The sequence below is a fragment of the Setaria viridis genome, chromosome 2 (assembly GCF_005286985.2).
Source record: "Setaria viridis chromosome 2, Setaria_viridis_v4.0, whole genome shotgun sequence".
Classification (NCBI taxonomy): domain Eukaryota; kingdom Viridiplantae; phylum Streptophyta; class Magnoliopsida; order Poales; family Poaceae; genus Setaria; species Setaria viridis.
The window spans coordinates 44,705,984-44,723,507 of NC_048264.2; the positions used below are offsets into that span (position 1 = coordinate 44,705,984).

The following is a 17,524-nucleotide window of genomic DNA, read 5'->3' on the forward strand; positions in this document are numbered from 1 at the left end:
TGGCTGGTGCCAGCCAGGCAGCCACGCCACGCCACGCCACGCCTCGCAGCCTCGCAGGCTCGCCCCGACCCCAGCCCGTGAAGCGCGGTTTCGCGGGTATAAAGCGGCGCCACCGCCGCCGCCGACTCGATCATTCCGGCCGTGCCCACCCCACCAACTCACCGCGAGAGCGCCTACCGAAGCGAGAGGGTTTCGTCGTTGAGCGAGCGACAGCGCCATGGCGGCGGAGGGAGAGAAGAAGGGGGCGATGGAGGCGGAGAAGGGAGCGGCGGATGCGAGGGAGATCATCACCCTGAAGAGCTCGGACGGGGTGGTGCGCCGCGTGAAGAAGGCGGTGGCGAGCCTGTCAGGCCTCATCAGCCGCTCGATCGAAGATGGCTGCGCCGACGGCGACGTCCCCCTCCCCAACGTCGAGGCCAGCACCCTGGACACGGTGCTCGAGTACTGCAACAAGCACGCTGACCCCGGCGCCGCCGCGGCCGCCACCAATTCCGACTCCGATCCCACCGCCGCGGCCGCCGGCGGAAGCAGCAGCAGCAGCAGCGTCGACACCGCGGCGTCCGACGACATGAAGGCTTGGGACCGCGAGTTCCTCGACCTCCTCTCCCTCGACGCCCTTTACGACCTCCTCCTCGCCGCCGACTACCTCCAAATCGAGGGGCTCCAGGCCGTCATCTGCCAGAGGGCCGCCGACATGATCAAGGGCAAGACCACCCAGCAGATCCGCGACACCTTCAACATCGTCAACGACCTCACCCCGGAGGACGAGGAGGAGTTGCGCCAGCAGTACGCCTGGGCCTTCGACGAGTAGGAACCTTCGAACCCAGTAACCCACTTCGTGTTGCTCTAACATTTGCTACATCTCGCGATATCGATCTGCCGGCCTAGCGCGTGCCGTGTTCTACTGCGTCCTTTCACGCCCATCGTGTAGTGGTTGCTCTTGCAACGATAGGTTCAGATCAACTCGATCGGTCCATGCACTTGGTTAGCACTGTCATTCCGTGCTGTCGAAGAACAGAATCGATGTGTGGGTGGAAGGTTTAGACTGCTTGCCTGAAGCGAATGAGTCACATCCTGGTTTGCCTGTCATTTCCGATTATCTCATGAAATTGTTCTATCTCTGTCCCATTTTGTTCTACTACCATTGAATCGGTTGTGTTCTGGTCACCATCTCTGTTGATCTGCTTGCGTTACGTGATGATTATTTATTCCCGAAACGCATGGCATGTGTTTTCCAGTTCCATACCGTTGCTTGTAGATCACTGCTGAACCTCTGCACCTCTGCTTGTATGAAGTTGCTTGAATATTTTGAACTGCCTGCATGAAGTGAGTGGGTGGGATGACTTATTCTGATGTGCCTGTGCCTTCTGGTTTAACTCATGAATTATTCCATTTATGTCCAATGAGTTGCATTTTGGAATTGAACAAGGTGTTCTAGCCAGTACCCTTGCTCTGCTTGCATGAAGCTAATATAAGATACTGAAATGCATGCCTTGTGTGTTCAAATCTTTACCCACTTGGTTGTACGATGTAGCATGACTGCATGATCACTCTTATCTCTATGGTGATCTGTTGTGCATGGACATTCTGTCCTAAATTGAATGTTGTGTTTGTTCTCAGTTGAATAATAGGAAGGTTGATCGATGCCTGTCTCTAGCATTCTGGTACCAACTTGGTAGTGTAAAAGATAAGGTTCTCTCTAATTTTTTTGCAACTAAAGTTTCTGTGGAACTAAATCTTACCTTAATTATAACCATGTAATGGATATGATCTTATCTTGCTCTTAAGTTTGAGTATAATTCAGCTTCATACTGCTTTGGCTTCCAGTGTTAAATGAACAAGGGAATAGCACTTCATTCCCTGAATAAGTTCTGCGTATTTCAGTGCATGAGTTGGCAACAAGTCACGATACTACAAAAATGTGCTCCATTGTGCTGTTTAGCATAATTTTGTCATAGTAAGATGGGTAACTGGTTACAACAATTCCATGCAGAAGGACACAACTAATTCAGTCCTCTTTCTTCTATGTTTTGGATACAGAAACATACAGTTTCTTCTCCTATTTTCCACCCTTTTGAATTCATATTGTATGACTGATATTTGCGGTGAGCAAATCGTCATCTCGAAAGATAAACATTACATAAGCAGTGGCTAAACCTACATGCTAGGAGGAAGTGTATTAGTATCACATGAGAACTGAGTGTTTGCTGTTTTTGGATAAATAATACTGCCTGCAGTCATTAAAACTTGTGATTCGAAGACATTGCTGCGCCAACATCTCGCTGGATGCGCCTATCTAGCGGTTCAGTTCTACTGCCTCCTTTCTGACTAATGTCCTAGTGGTTGCTTCGTACTCGCATTATCTCGGATCGATAGGTTCAGATGGACTCTACAGAGCCTTTTCATTTCCTCCTGTCGAAGAACAGAATCGAATGTGTGGTGGAAGTTTTGACTTGCCTGCTACTTCTGATCAGTCGCCTGAACTGCTATCTCTCTGTTGGCTATTGCATATGTTCTAGTACTGTCTTGATCAAAGGTGTCTACTATTTAGTCTAGCTCTCTTATCAGCTTGCATGAGCTGAGTGCTTGTCACATATGCTCAGTACATGCAAATGGTGGTAGCATGATTACCACCATTTGTAATCATGTACTGAGCATATGTGACAGTCGTGTCAACTCAACGGCTTGGCTGCTGTCACCTGGATTCCTCAGGACATGGCTTGGCATGGCCTCTGTCCCTCGTCAGAGTAAGTTCACAGAATGACATGCAGGCAATTGCTATAATAAACGTGTTAAGACTTGTCATCAAAAATTAGATCAGGGCAAGAAAATGATGCGAACTGAACCCTTGCCTCCCACAGTTGGGTGTTGGCCGAAAAAAATAGGAGACAGTGTCACAAAACAATGCAAAAAATAACACAATGTCATAACAGAATAACTTCCCATGGCATTCACCGCAGAACTCCTATAACAAGTTACCTTGCCTTGCTATGACCAAAATTTGCATCCTGGTGAGAAGTAAGATTTAAGAGTTTGTTACACCATATCTTTTGGAGAAAGCTAAGACGACGTGCCGTATAACTGCCGGACACATGTCACAATTAGTACCAGAATTTTTCAGAGGCAAACACATGGCAACCGTTCAATGAGTGCATCCAACTTAGAATAAAATGTTCACTTCATCTTCATGCAAGCCGACCAATGCAGAGATATAGTAAGCTGCAAGCATGCAACCAGCCTAAACAAATTGAATTGCACTGAACATTCATGACATTTTTTTTTGAGAACGTGCAACGCACGTATTTCATTAAGAGAAGGGGAAGCGACCCAAAACGAAACACAGTACCGAATTACAGCGAGCTGGCTATCACCTGGGCACAAGTTTGCGATCCCACCAGCATGCAAGAAAGAAAGAGCTAAAGAAAAAGAGTACAAGGGCGAGCAGCACCCCATCAAAGTTCAGTCTATGTTCATTAGCCATTGTGAACATTTGCGACTAGTCCGGCGTTGCACCACCATCCCAGTTCTTCACGGATCCCAGTTCTGAAGATCATGTCAATACTTTCATTCCAAAGTCGCCAGGATGTCAGCGCGAAGCGAGAATCCAACCTTCTTCTAGACGATTTGTCAACACGTTTCCTTGCCGACAGCCACCAAAGAATGGTGGTGGATTGGGCTTCTGGGGTGAGCACCTGCCATCCCAACATTCATGACATACATTTCAGAATAATTATATATGCAGCCCACGCAAGCAGATCATCACTACTTGCCAGAACACCTTGATCAAGTGTAGTAGAAGACTTCATCCAGGACAAAAAAAAACAAAGAAAGTGTAGTAGTTGACACAAGTTTTGGCTTGCTCTCCATTCATCTTCTGAAGAATACAGAACATATTCTGGGTTTGGAATGCTTTCCCCCAAGTTCAATTAATAACTGAACCAAGTTTGCATGACTTGTGCTAAAAAATAATGACAAGACTAGATCCCTATCCATTACACCCCTGCTGATGATTAAGAGCTTAGTTGCTACAGAACCAGTTAAGACAGAAGCAAGGCTTGCTTGTATGATCGACATGCCAAAACCATCACCACAATACTCCTATTGTTAACCTTCCTGCCTACTGATTCCCCCGGCATGGCTCTCCTTCCACGGACACTCACTGCTATATCTGACTACTCTCAAAAGAACATCAACCAACTCAACTACTGCTACTTATTCAGGATGTCATTCATCTTCTTGTTCACCGATAACACTGAGGAACTACAGCTACTACATCACGATTCCATCTTGTTCACCCTTCACCTTCCTGCCTACTGATTCCCCTGGCCTGGCCCTCCTTCCACGGGCACTTGAGCAGGAGGAGCGTCTACCACCTTCGCCAGCGAAACGGCCACCTGAAAATCAACCAAAATCGACAATTAGACGGTAATGACAACCAATTTCATCACAATATGAGAACCTTTTTTTGAAAGAATAACTTACACAAATGAGAACTGCAGTGACAAAAAACAGCCCCAATGCAAATGCTCCGAAAAGCACCCACTCCTGCCAGGCAACTCCATATCTACATAGACAGATCATTATTCACTAGAACAAAGACCCCCTAAGATTGTGAACACAAAGAAGAGTATCTGCAGCAGTAACTTACCTTGCCAAGATTGTGAACACAAAGAAATAAGCACAGGTACCAAACCAGAACGTCATTGGGGCAAACCAAGCAAAGACACGCGACATCCTAGGCGACTCACGAGGGCCCTTGAGGGTTATGTAAACCACTAAGAAAATGTGGATCAGACTGACGGCGCCAAAACATATTCCGGTGAACCAAAGGGCTTCCTGTGAAGTGGTCAGCCACTCATCCCGGGCACGGGCGAGGTCGGGGAGGGAGGGGTGGCGCCGGGCACGTTGGGGGTGGGTATGAGCAGACCGTACTTTGTGTAGCGGGCAGCTAGGGTGAAGGCGATCATACATGGGTATAGCATGAGCATGAGCATGACCTGAGGATTGAGAATAGCCTTGGCCTAGAAAAGAACAAGATTCAGGACCGTTTTCGAAGAAAACCCCACCAAGTCAAGAAACTTTGAAAGAACAGCGAGTAATTACCTGAGCTACGCCGAGCGAGAACTGCTCCCGAACTGCAAAAACACATGGAGAAAGAGTTTACAGGGAGGCAAAACCCCAAACAAGATGAACAACAAATCAGAGGCAAAAAAAACCCCAAATCAAGAGGAGCAACAGAAAGAACAAGCAACCAAATCAGGATCCCATTTGAACCAGCAGCTTACCGAGTTGCTTAGCGGCTAAATTTCGTGCGGTGGTAAGAGCTCCGTTGACGGTGGCATCGCCTGCGGTTCCGGCGGCGACGGCGTCGGCGGCCTGTTGGGCGGCGGCCTCGACGTCTGCGGTTGGGGCACCGCCGGCGAAGGCGATGGCGGCGGCGGCGGCAATCTGGACTTAATTCATTGTTGGCTCTCCGTTGGCTCTCGCTGCTAGCAAAGGAAGCGCAAGCGTCGGCTCTCTGTTGGCGCTCGCGTCGGAAACTCAGATGACCAAGGGCTAGGTGGGTGGAGAGGCTATTACTTTATAACCGAGTGGTATAGGTGAAACGGTCTGTGGCCTTGCTTCTCTCTTGACTGGTTCTGTAGCAACTAAGCTCCGATGACACTGGTGTGGCCCGAACGGGGGAAACGAGCACCATTTTCAGGCCTAATTGGGATTTTGTAGGGTCCTCGAGATTTTTGTGGCCTACTGTTACTACGCGTGGCCATTTCTTTCTTCTTTTTTAATTTTTCCAGAAAGAACAACGGGGAAAATTGAAAAACAGTCATTCTGGCACGTTTTACCTTTGTCTCTTGACAAGATATACTCACTGCAGCTGTGCACGTGGGCCATCAAGTTGAAAGTGTTCTATGTGGATGACTTGCTCCTCGCAGCTGTTAAGAGTACATGATGCCGAAATGAAAAGGAGAGAAAAGAAACAGTTCACTGTGAATCAAATACAATCATACAAAGATAAAGAGGATGCAGAGTAAGTTGTCACTTATTTCAGGCCATTTTGTTATTAAAATCTTATAGGTAGATACATCACAAAAAAATTTCTGAAAACAACGGCAAACAAGCATAATGGAACACATATTTCCCCAATTATTGACTTGTTGCTAAATCATGCACCAAGAACTACTGAACTGAAAGATGCAGAGCATATATAATCAGGGAGTGGAGTGCTATTCCCGAATAAGTTTCAGAATACTTCCCATTGTTTGACTGAACTCAATGTAGTTCGAGGAGCACGAGAGCCGAATGAATTAGGCTGTAGTGTGGTGGCAGCACAAGACTGGGAGACTTGGTGATGAAGACTGAAGAGAGGGCAGGCACACAAAATCTGTCCTTTTTGCTGGAAGCAGCCGATCAGAGAAGCAGCCAGGGTCCTGCCTGATCCTCTGATCTCTTTGGGTCTTTTTTCTTTTTTCTCTTTTCTCTTTTCTATTCTGTGTACCCACTTTCGGTTTGTTTGGTTCCATGAGTAAAGAAAGGTAGATATAGGTTACTCTGCTGATCTTATGTAGCTTCCATTTAGATTAATTTGCGAAATCTTTTTTCGGAAACCAACTCTGCACTTCCGCATTCTATGCCCAAATCAGTAGCACAATGCCAGGGACAGGAACTGCGCAACCCAAATCAGTATTGGTTAGCTGCACGTAATTAAAAAACAACTCATTCAGTTTATGATACATGGAAAACTGACTATCACGATAGAGAGACAATGAGGCAGGTAATGAGTGTTGCAGTATACAAATCCCAGAAACAAAATCTGTGTCTTGCTGCCATTCTCTCTTGACTCTCATAACACAAATTTGCCTTGCTGAGGAGTTGTGCTTGCAGTGTGGACTGAGTCCACTTTGAATTTGAAAAGTGAGTTTGCATATTTGAATTTGAATTCAAAGTTTGGACAGTGGTTGTGTGAAAGTGTGCAACCACATGCTCAAATTGTGCAACCGATCAGCTGTGCTGCTTGGCTGTGCAGCGACAGCTACAACAGTAGTAGAAGTGAACATACGGATTATGATTTACACAAGTTTTTGAGCATTTATGCACGGGTCATGCTTAGATTTTCTATGATCACAAATGTTACATCAAAACTTATATATTTTGTATCATCCTAGTGTATTTATCGTAAGTATAGAGTTTAGTGAATGCCAATATGGCTCATGTTTGGGTCCTTCAATTTTGTGAGCATTTAGATGGTATTTATATTTGCGAGTGCTTAAAACATGAAAAAAAAAACTCTCTATTTTGATATTGACATTTTTCATTACTCGCTAATACTTGATTTATGCGAATAATCTATGGCAGTCTAACCATACACTGTATGCTTATATAGCTCATCATGCTTATAGTGGCCCTTGGTTTTCTTGAGGTAACCTGGCCTATTATAGACCTATATTGCCGCTAGATTGCCTTACACACTATGCTTCTATAGCACATCATGATTTGGCCAATTATAGACCTACATTGCCGGTAGATATGCTCTCAAACATCAAGGTGCGTACCCACACAACCAGTGAAAGATATTTATTATGAATTGGTATTCTAGTGTGACAATTTTTTTTTGCTAAGATGGTCTAAGGTCTGATGTTTAAAGGGGTCTTTGTAAAGAAGTTGAGTAAGAGAATAGCACGCATAAGCAACTTGAGTTGGAGATAGTTTTTTTCTATCAAATGCAAAAGAACTGGGAATTACACGAGAGATATTTTCTGAAGTGTCTAATAAGTTTCCCTTATACCTCTTGGCCTAAACATAGCTCCACCACCCGGCTGCAAGACCATTACCTTCTTCATTTATGGTACAGCCTTACTTTAATTGGGTTAGACCCATTTATAATAATTAAACACATAAATTCCAATGCCCAATTTAATTGCAAAGAGACGTGATTTATTAGCTGAAGGGTAAAACTACAAAGTTTTACGTGTGGAATATTTTCCTCCCAAGATTGTCAATTGCAATCTTAAAATGCACTGAGTAATAACCAGAATGGTAAACATAAGAGTTAGTGTAAACATAAGCCTTTTGTGAAAGTTATTTTGGTCATTTGGAATCGTGAAAATATTTTTTTTTGAATGTAACAGGAGGGGCTCTACTGAAATATATTAAAATGAAGATCTGAAAAGGTTATAAAGCAAACAGCACAAAAAAACAAAGAGGGAAATAAAAGAAACAAACAACAAAGAGGAAAATTAGAGGGAGCGAATCCAATCTAAACATTCCTGGCCTAAAGCAGGGTTCATTCTGTTCGAAGCTACCAACGAAATTTCAGATTGAAATTTGGATCGAGTTCCTGTAATCGACGGATCCACATTGTTGAAGGTCCAGTCATTCCTTGTTGTCCAAATACTTCAAGACATGAGGATAATGATTTCCATGAAGAAGGAAGCGTTCAGATGTCTTCTAATCTGATTAAAAATGTGAACTGACGATCTTGTGGATACAAAAGAAATCCCAATCGAACTCCAAAGCTTTTGCGAAGTTGCATCTCAGGAAGAGATGCGTGGCCGTCTCCCTCTTTTGGAGGATGCACATTTCACAGACGCTGGAGTCCAGATGCATCCCCCTTCTCTGTAGAATATCTTTTGTGTTTAGTTTGTCTATTATCAGAAGCCAGAAGAAAGCTTTGTGCTTTTTCTGACATTTCGATTTCCATAGCCAACGATGGATTGGGTGTGTTTCCCTTTGTCCTGTTAAAGCTTTGTATGCTTTACTAACCGAGAAGGTTGATGACCCCCAGATATAAGTCCAAAGATCTGTTTCACTCTGAGAGACCAGATTATGAGTTAACTCCTGGAGCATAAGGAGTTCCGAATGGGCCTCTATGGATAAAGGCAAGTGGAACAACAAATTGAGATCTGCCGTGTTTATCGCTTTATAATACGTAATGTCTTTGCTTCTGGCGAAAGAAAAGAGGTGGGGGAGCTCAGATGGCTGGAAGTGATCATTCCAGGAGTCTTACCATAGCAGAACAGTGCTTCCATCCGCAATCCTAGCAGACGCAATTCCTTTGTATTTATGTAACAGCTTGACTATATCCTTCCACCAGAAGGAGCCCTTATTCTGGACGCCCGGAAGGGAACCATTGCTGTACAACTTATCCCATATCAAGTGTACCCAAGGTAGATCAACTTTGGAGAAGAATTTGTGTAGGAATTTTAATAAAAGAGCCTCATTCGTGAAAATATTCAAAATACTTAAGTGAAATGCTTTGTTTAATTATGCAATTATTAAGCGAAACGTCCTTGCGCTCCGTTTCGCGTCCTCGAACCACCACCCCCACTGTGCGACGAGCAAACCGGGCAGGGGTGGCCGTTGGTTCATAAGAAGGACGCCACGAGACACGGGCTGCTGAACGGCACATCCTCCTCTCCTCTCTGCTCACAACGATGGCATGACGCCTCACCATTATTGCGTATGCGTCGTCATCGTCAGATCAGAATTGTAACCATCGTGGTACGAAGAGAGGGCAGTGCTTGGACGACGGGAACTCGGTGGCGCTCGGGCAAGCCACGGGATGGCATGCCGTAACTAGCCATCGCGACTGGGCAGTGGGCACGCACCATCTCTTACCATGCGTGGCCACCAAACAACCGGAACCAGTTCCTTGGCGTCTAGCTGCCACAAGTGCACGAGTGTCCGAACGTTGCCCTGGCTAGATGCAAGAGAGCGCGCGACTGTCCAGGACGAAGGGACGGAAGCAAGCAAGGCATGGCAACGAAGTGTGCAGTTGCATTTGGAGACTTGGAACTTGTTGAACTGCAGCTGCAATGCTTCCCGTAGAGCTGACCAAAGAGTGCATGGACATCTCGCCGTGTGCTCCCATCAGAGCTACTACCTGAGCTTCGTTGCTCAGCGATGCAAGAGAGCTGCGCGCGCCCGTTCTGTGCTTGGTAGCCGGTGACGGCGGTCATCTGAGGCCTGCACCTGCTAACCTTCTTGCCAAGTGGAGCAGAGAAGCTCATTGCGCGTGTAGGAGCACAAAGTAAAATCCACATGTGCGAGGCCTGTGGTATGGTACGACGATTTTCAAGCTAAAATTTACAAATGTATGTACACCATCTTGCATTGCAGTGTAAAAAACAGTATGCATAGCAGACTATGTGCATCGTGTATGCCTTGATTCACTGGGAGAAATGTGTGAGTCATCTTCGTAGCCGATCCTTACATTACATTACAAATGTGTGCAGGATGCGGCAGGGCTGGCAGCTGCGTGATCTGGTGGTCAGGCGGTCAGCCGGCCTGTCACGCAACGCCGCAGGCGTGCTCTTTTGCCTGGCGCTGTGCCCAGCAGCTGGCAAAGCGAGCAATTCATACTCCATGTGCTGGACGCGAGTCCAGCCGGAGACCGGTGGCGGCGGTGGGCACGTGCGTTCCTCTCCGTCCGCCGGCGGCTCACCGCTCACCACCAAAGCCGTTATTGCCGTAACGTCGAAATTTGAAGTGAAAAAAAGGAAGCTGAGACTCGGTGGGCGAAAGCTTGCTCTTTTTTGCGAGAAAAAAAAAACAGAGACCACGGTCTTAAAACACACTGTGTCAGGTGGTGGAGACCATCAGACCATGAAGGGGCTTCCGGCTTCCCCTTCCCTGTTTTGCCATTTGCTTTTACAGGTAACAGGTTACAGCTGCCTTTTCAGTATAGTTGGTGAAGCACAGGCACACTGGCACAGCTTGTGCTAAACTGCCAATTGCCATTGCTGCACAAAAACTGGAAAATGGGTATCTTTTACTTTTAGTCTCCTTCTTCCCCAAGCAAACAGACTCTACCACCCCTGCCCAAGCCTGCCTAATGAGACAAACAAAGGCACACCTTGGAGCACAAAAGCCTGCTTTCTTTTCAAATCTTCTTTTTGTGTGGAGTTGGGAGAACACCATGGAGTGATTGGCTGGTCACGTCAAAAAGGAACCGGTAAAATTTTCAACTTTCATGGAGATGCTCGTAGAAATCAGGTTTTTTTTCTGTAGAAAAACATAATTAGTGTAAAAAATTCAGTGGAAGATTTTCTTCAAAGGAGAAAAAGAACACCGGGGGTTGTATAGCAGGCCAAAAATAATCGTGCCATGCCTGGTCATTGTTTTTGTAGGGGATGACATTGTATGGTCATATCTTTGTTTTTCTTCTTTAAAAAACAAAATTCTCCCGCGAGTCTTTGTCTTTTTTTTTTACTTCAAATTTTGTCGTTACGGCTGGTGGTGAACCGCCGGCGGACGGAGACGATCACACGTGCCCCCCGATCTCCGGCGCCTCACATACACGCCTCACATACAGTATATGGAGTTCTCTCCATCTGAAAATCGTTCACAGACATCGACGCAACGCTGCATTGGCACGAGCAGTCGAGCACATGCGTTCGGCGTTCCCCATGGTGGAGCCGTGCCGCCGCGGTCGCATTCGTCGTCCAGTGCTCAGTCGTCGCGAGAGCTAGCTCCTCTAGCCATCCCACGGTTTGCCCGAGCGCCAACGAGTTGTCGTCGCCCAAAGCACTGCCCTCTCGCTTGCGCCGACGACGGCACAATTTCTCCTGAGGGTGTGCGCCATTCAGGCGTTCAGCAGCTCGTGTCTCGTACTATCGTGGCATCCTTCTCCTGAACCGAGGACGCCGCATTCCCACCATCATCTCCGCCTCATGTGGCATGTGCCGGTACACACGCCGTCCTGCCTGCACCGTAGCCATCGCGTCCCTGCAGCTGTTGGACACCCCAACTTGAGCCCAATTTAGGGACGTGGAGGTGCAAGTTTGGGTCCAAGTGCTAGTGTGCTACTCCTTCCATTCCAAATTATTATTCGTTTTGATTTTTCTAGATGCATCACTTTTGCTATGTATCTAGATATAGTTGCTATGTATCTAGAAAAGCCAAAAACGAATAGTAATTTAGGATGGAGGGAGTAAAAAAAGGATGGTATTTAGAGTTCGGTGCTATCTGTCTAATTCAGGTGAACTTCTCTGAAGTTCAGCTTATTCATATCTGCCATTTCCCTCTTTCACGATCATTCTTGATTAACTCGATCCGTGAATACAACTCAGGCCTTGATGTGCTTGGACTGCATTTTTGGCCAGTTTCCTTTTCAGCCTCGACTGCCAGACTAAAGCAGATTACAAGTGAGACTTGAAGTTGGTATGCACGCGTGCGTATTGACAGGCAGATTAGCAGCAGTGGTCAACTGGTCTTGCTAATTTCAGGTACAAACTTCGTGCGTCTGAGGTGATAACAGAGAGGCATCGAAGAGAGCAGAAGATTAAAGGTAGGTCACCAACGCATCCCAACCACCATGTCCAGCCCTTCTGCGGCACGGGACGATACGACGGCGAGGTACGGACCAAGCTGCGAATGGCGCCGGGGCCGCCGAGTACCTCCGGCGTTTGGTCGTAGATGCCAGAACAGATGAATGAGGAGCCTCTTGGCGTTGGTGCAAGGGATTGCGCCGGGGGATTGGTAGGTTGGATGGGGCTCTGCGCTTCCGCCGGAAGCGGTGAGGACGGCGGCCGTCGGGCGCGACCGCGGCAGAGCCGATTGAGCCAGGGAGTTATATGAGAAATTCTGGCAAAAATAGGGCCTATTTGCAACTATCGATCCAATTCAGGGGTTGTATTGCAAATATTTGGATCGCGATACATAATCGCGATCCAAATTTGGGGGGCGTTTTGCAAATATCCGGGATCGTCCGCCGTCTAAACGGCAGCCGGCGAGGTCGTACCGGCGCCGGCGACCTCCGCTACATCCGCCATGACGCATCCCACGCGAGCCTCCGTCCACTCACAGACACAGCTCCAGCGGCTTTGTCGCGCTCACGTCGCTGGTCACCAACCAAGAGAAGCTCCAGCCGCGTTGGCTGCGGTCGGCTCCGCTCCTCGACCCGCGTCGCCCCGCAAGAACCGGCCGCCCTTCTACCCGCAGGTATCCAGCCAGCCTCGAACTCTAGCACGCAATTATAACATCCTTAATTGTTAGGTTGTGTCTTCGGCTTATGCGTGCTTTGCGTTTGCGTGGATTTGGACCTCTGGTGATTCTCGCGTGCTTTCAGCCTCGAACTCTAGCCTCATCACCATGCGGATTCCCAGCTCCTAGATCTCGACGTGGCTGGTGAGCGCGAGAACTCCCAGCCTCGAACTGCCATGTTAGCTCTGGTGAGGAGCGTGGATTTGTGAAGATGGGGACAAGCTGTGCAAACACTTCCTTGATTGAAAATTCTGAATTTCTGCTCGTTTATGTTATATCTCATATGAATTACAGATGCCGTCTTCCTTTCTGCAGCCGTGCAGCCAAAGTTTTCATGAATTTTCAACAAGCGAAACCAGATATGAGATTGGGATCGAGATATGTCTAGTCCTGTGATCACTGAGTGAATTACATTTTGAAGTATGTCCCAAATTTCACACCTAACAAGTAACAAGCAGTAGTGGTATGGTTCCCTGGTCGTTCAGTGTCCAATTCTTGATCTTCTTTATCAGTTCTTATTACACCAAGAATGGATATGAATGTCATGGTGCACCTTTCAGTGCTCACCTGTTTTTATGCAACCACGATTCTTAAATACATTCAGTTCTCACAGCAAGCCCTCCATGTTACATTGTGATAATATTCTTAACTGAAAATTACACCCTTTTCTGTATTCTTTGCCCAGGTTACTTCTGTTTGAGGTGTTACTGTAGGGAGTATAATGCTTGGGAATGTTTCAGTTGGTATTTAGGTTTGTAAAACACTGCCCAGGAAGGCAAACCATTGTGGAAAGACTCAGCATGATGTTTTTTTTGTGTGCATAAGTGATAAATTCTGTTGACGTCAATAAGTTAAACTGAGAGAATTGTTTTATATATTTTGTGCATAAGGTATGGGGATAAATTTTGATTATTTCATTAAGTTAGGCAAGTGATTTTTTATATATATTTATGTGCATAAGTTATTGGGTATGTCAAACTTATGGATATAACTTTACATGACTATTTTTTCATATATTATATACAACTACTGCCTTCTAACTCTATTCCCACTTTTCGTAATTTGCAGGGCGAATTTGAAATGACAGGATATGCTGCCCATACCCAGGTCGAGCAAGAATTGAGATCAGTACTTTATGAAAGAGAGAGAAGGGACAAAGTTATATATAACAACTTGGATATACATTTTTTGTTAGCTTGAATGCTTTTCTGAGTAATTTTTGTATATAAGTATATATATTTTTCCATTGAAACTAGCTTTTACCGTCAAATTTCCCACCCAATTTTACTCCCCCTCACCCAACGGTCCCAAATGATTTGCCAGCAAAAGAGAATTCAACAAAAATAAAGAAAATGGGTCTGTGGGACGCTGGACGGAGCTCATGGCGCGTGGTAAAGAAAATGCGCGGAAAGAGAAAACAGCAGCCGAGGGTTGCGTGCCCGCGGAGCCGTACATCCAAAAACCCTCGGCTGAAATCGATGGCCGCTACCTCTGCCAGACGGACCCGGGTCGGTGCTCGCCGCGAGGGGAAGCAGATCGTTGTTCCTCGTGGTTCGACTACGACGGCACCCCCATGGCCCGTCGTCAAGCATCACATTTTGCTGCTTTTGTTTTACCTTGGGTGCGTAACTTCTGCGATCTTGTGATTCCAGTGACCGTCCACATGATGCTTGAGAACTCATCGATGTTCTAAAAACTTCCTGAGGATCAAGCAATTGCAAGTGCCAAGAACTAGTCAACGTTCTAAAAAAAATCCTAGGGATCAAGCAATTATCGTATGGCATGCAAAGTAACTAGTATCGCACAGGAGCAGACGAGCAGAAACAGCAAAAGGCATGCATGGTTGATTATGGTATTGATTTCCAGTAGAACAGACTACTTTGGTGTATATACAGTACAGTGTCATCGATTAGAGGCGCAATACCGCAGCTTTGCTTCAATCATACTACAGCCTACCACCTGGAGGATTTTACTTCATTTACCTTTCCTTCCAACTCCCCAGGTAATACTAAACTTGAGGATTATATTCTGACACAATATTTCTCCATGTACATCTCCAGACTCCAGGGTTTCCCATGAGCTTAGTTCCACCTTGTGTCGTTGTCGCTGGATCTTCAACTATTGCTGGAATGGAGGAAGACAACAAATTAGGGGTAAGTATCAAAAGCGTTTACCCCAAAAAGGTTTTGTCCTCATCTTCATCTGTATCCAGCTCAAGCCCTTCCGCCGCTAGAAGTCTACTGATCTCGTTGTTCCTCTCTTCCTCCGCCTTCTTGCGCATAATATCCCTCTTCCGCAAGACGAGGGTATGTCTCTTTAGAGTTGTGCTGTAGAATTCCATAGATGCCTTCTTCTCCTTGGCAAATAGTTTCCTTTCCTCCTCGGGATCAACCTGTATTCAGTATTTTAAGCCGCGGATTCAGATAGAAATAAAGAGCATCAGGGTACCAGGATGTTTGATGGCACAGAGGATCAGTGTAATGTTGTAGTGTCACCTTTGAGCGTGAGAGACGCCGTGCTCGTAGTGTCATTTCGCGTTGCTGCTGCTCAGCCCAGGCAGCCACAGCCATGTCACCACGTTGGTCGAAAGCTTTTCGCTTCTTCATTACCCACTCCATCCATGCTTGAGAAGCCTGGTTCAAAGAGAGGACGGTTTTCAGAACAGCAGGAATGCCACTTTCAAACAACATGGTATATTTTCTTCTCGAACACAAAGAAAATTTTTCTCGAACGCGAAATGATAAATAAGTGAGGCAAGGAAATTCAGACCTTCATTGGATTCACATGATGCTCTCTATCATATGCTCTTCTCCTTTCATCATCAATCAACAGCTCATATGCTGCTTGGATTTTGATGAACCGGGCTTCAGCAGTTTCCCCTTCCTCAAGGGTTCCCTTGCCATCATAAACTGTAATGGAATGGCATAATCAGATGGAATAAACGAAGATATTTTTTATTCACTTCTGTGTGAGAAATAGCATCAATCCACAAAAAGGTAGCTGCACCTATATTCCTATGACACTAATTCCTGCCCCTAATTGATTGGTTTAGCTGTCGGTAAACCACAGCTAGCCACAGACTTCACTTGACAGGTGTATTTTGATTAGTCTTCAGTTTATATACTAGTGCATATTCTCCAGGCAGTAGGCTTTAACAAGATACTTAAGGTATTTATGTAGGTTAAAACATGAATGGAAGAATCTGATCATTAATCCACCACAAGGCGAGAAACTCTGATGCACTACCACTGCGGTGCTAGATATACACACAAACTATACAACTACTGCTCAGGATAAGAAAATTCATTTGCAATGCCACATATTTATGCATGGAGAATCGGCTAAATACTGGATTATGCTATAAGACAGGAATACATAAATCTTCAAGGAAAAATAATATTTGTGATCTGCTCTTTGCAGTGCATAAGCAATTGATGCTTTACTGGTGAATCCACAATATATAAACTCACGGATAACAAGATTTTCTAATTTAATTTAATATTTCAAATGAGGGTCGAATACTGTGAAGCAGTAGTTACAGTGCACAATTTTGTAGCATTGACAATGATGCGTTGTGCATAAACTGTGTTGGGGGCAGATAAACAGGTCAGTGATAAACATAACACAATCAGATAACAGAGTGGCAGTCATCCATCATGTTTGTAGGAGCATGTGAATTTCAGGTCAGGAAACACCAACTAAATCAAATAACGCCTGGAATGCAGTGAGGAGAGGTGCTGTATAGGAGAAATAGAGAAAGGTGGATAAACTGACCATCAGGGTGATAGAACTTGGCCAATCTTCTGTACGCTGTCTTTATGGTCTCCTCGTCTGCATCCCTGCCCAACTCTTCAAACCCCATGCCACACAGAGAGCACACATTAGCCTCGGCTTGAATTCGAAGTTGATGATACACAGGTAACAGGACATCTCAAACCACAAAACAGGGGCACAGCAGAGTACGGTAAGAGCAAATGATCGAACATTGGCAATCAATTCCCAATTTCTGATCAGGCGAAGCCCCGCTGGAGTACTGGACCAAAGCCGTTGACAGATGGGTTGATCAGCCTCACATGAACAACAAAACAAGTAGATCCCAAGCTTCAACGCAGCAAACGCCCAGACACAAATCCTAATTCCGAACCCGTACTCTACCTATCGCGCTCACAGACGACAGCATAGCGTCGTACCAAGCGTCTCGTACGGCGACTTCTCCGAATCCCAGCTCGCCGCGCGCGTGGAAGCCCTCCTCCGCGCCCCGCCGGCCGCCCTCGCGACCTCGTCGAGCACGAACGCGGGCGGCCCCGGACTCGATGGGACCCGGAAGCTCCCGCCGAGCGCCGGCACGAAACCCAGCCGCCTGGCGCTTCGTCCCGCGGCGGTGGACGAGGAGTAGATGTGGAGGAGGGAGGAGATGGCTCGGAGGCTGTTCATCGCCGGCGAGGTGGGGGGAAGCTTAGGGTTTGGGCGTGGAGGAGGAAGAGGCGGAGCCGTGCAGGCTAGGCCGGAGGTCCGCGGGTTTGTGGTCGAATGGAGGGAAGGC

General features: G+C 46.4%; 2 protein-coding genes across 2 annotated transcripts; one reads left to right on the plus strand and one right to left on the minus strand.

Annotated features, from left to right (window-relative positions):
• The first annotated feature begins 217 nt into the window (after positions 1 to 217).
• LOC117841941 (SKP1-like protein 1) lies at positions 218 to 811 on the plus strand. The gene has a single exon (XM_034722264.2). The coding sequence runs from the start codon at positions 218 to 220 to the stop codon at positions 809 to 811; it is 594 nt and encodes a 197-aa protein (XP_034578155.1).
• A 13,992-nt stretch (positions 812 to 14,803) lies between these two features.
• Positions 14,804 to 17,520, minus strand: LOC117844981 (uncharacterized). The gene is made up of 5 exons (XM_034725851.2): positions 17,172 to 17,520; positions 16,756 to 16,830; positions 15,751 to 15,890; positions 15,477 to 15,614; positions 14,804 to 15,373 (listed from the first exon to the last, which is right to left on the minus strand). The coding sequence occupies exons 1-5, from the start codon at positions 17,413 to 17,415 to the stop codon at positions 15,152 to 15,154; spliced, it is 819 nt and encodes a 272-aa protein (XP_034581742.1). The 5' UTR covers positions 17,416 to 17,520; the 3' UTR covers positions 14,804 to 15,151.
• Between the last annotated feature and the right edge of the window lie 4 nt (positions 17,521 to 17,524).

Excerpts from the sequence above, each read along its gene's own strand:
- LOC117841941 (XM_034722264.2), top strand. The coding sequence starts at position 218 with ATGGCGGCGGAGGGAGAGAAGAAGGGGGCGATGGAGGCGGAGAAGGGA.
- LOC117844981 (XM_034725851.2), bottom strand. The coding sequence starts at position 17,415 with ATGAACAGCCTCCGAGCCATCTCCTCCCTCCTCCACATCTACTCCTCG. Across the intron at positions 16,831-17,171 it reads GTCGCCGTACGAGACGCTTG|AGTTGGGCAGGGATGCAGAC; the intron begins GTACGACGCTAT and ends TGGGGTTTGAAG. Across the intron at positions 15,374-15,476 it reads GGCGTCTCTCACGCTCAAAG|GTTGATCCCGAGGAGGAAAG; the intron begins GTGACACTACAA and ends TACTGAATACAG.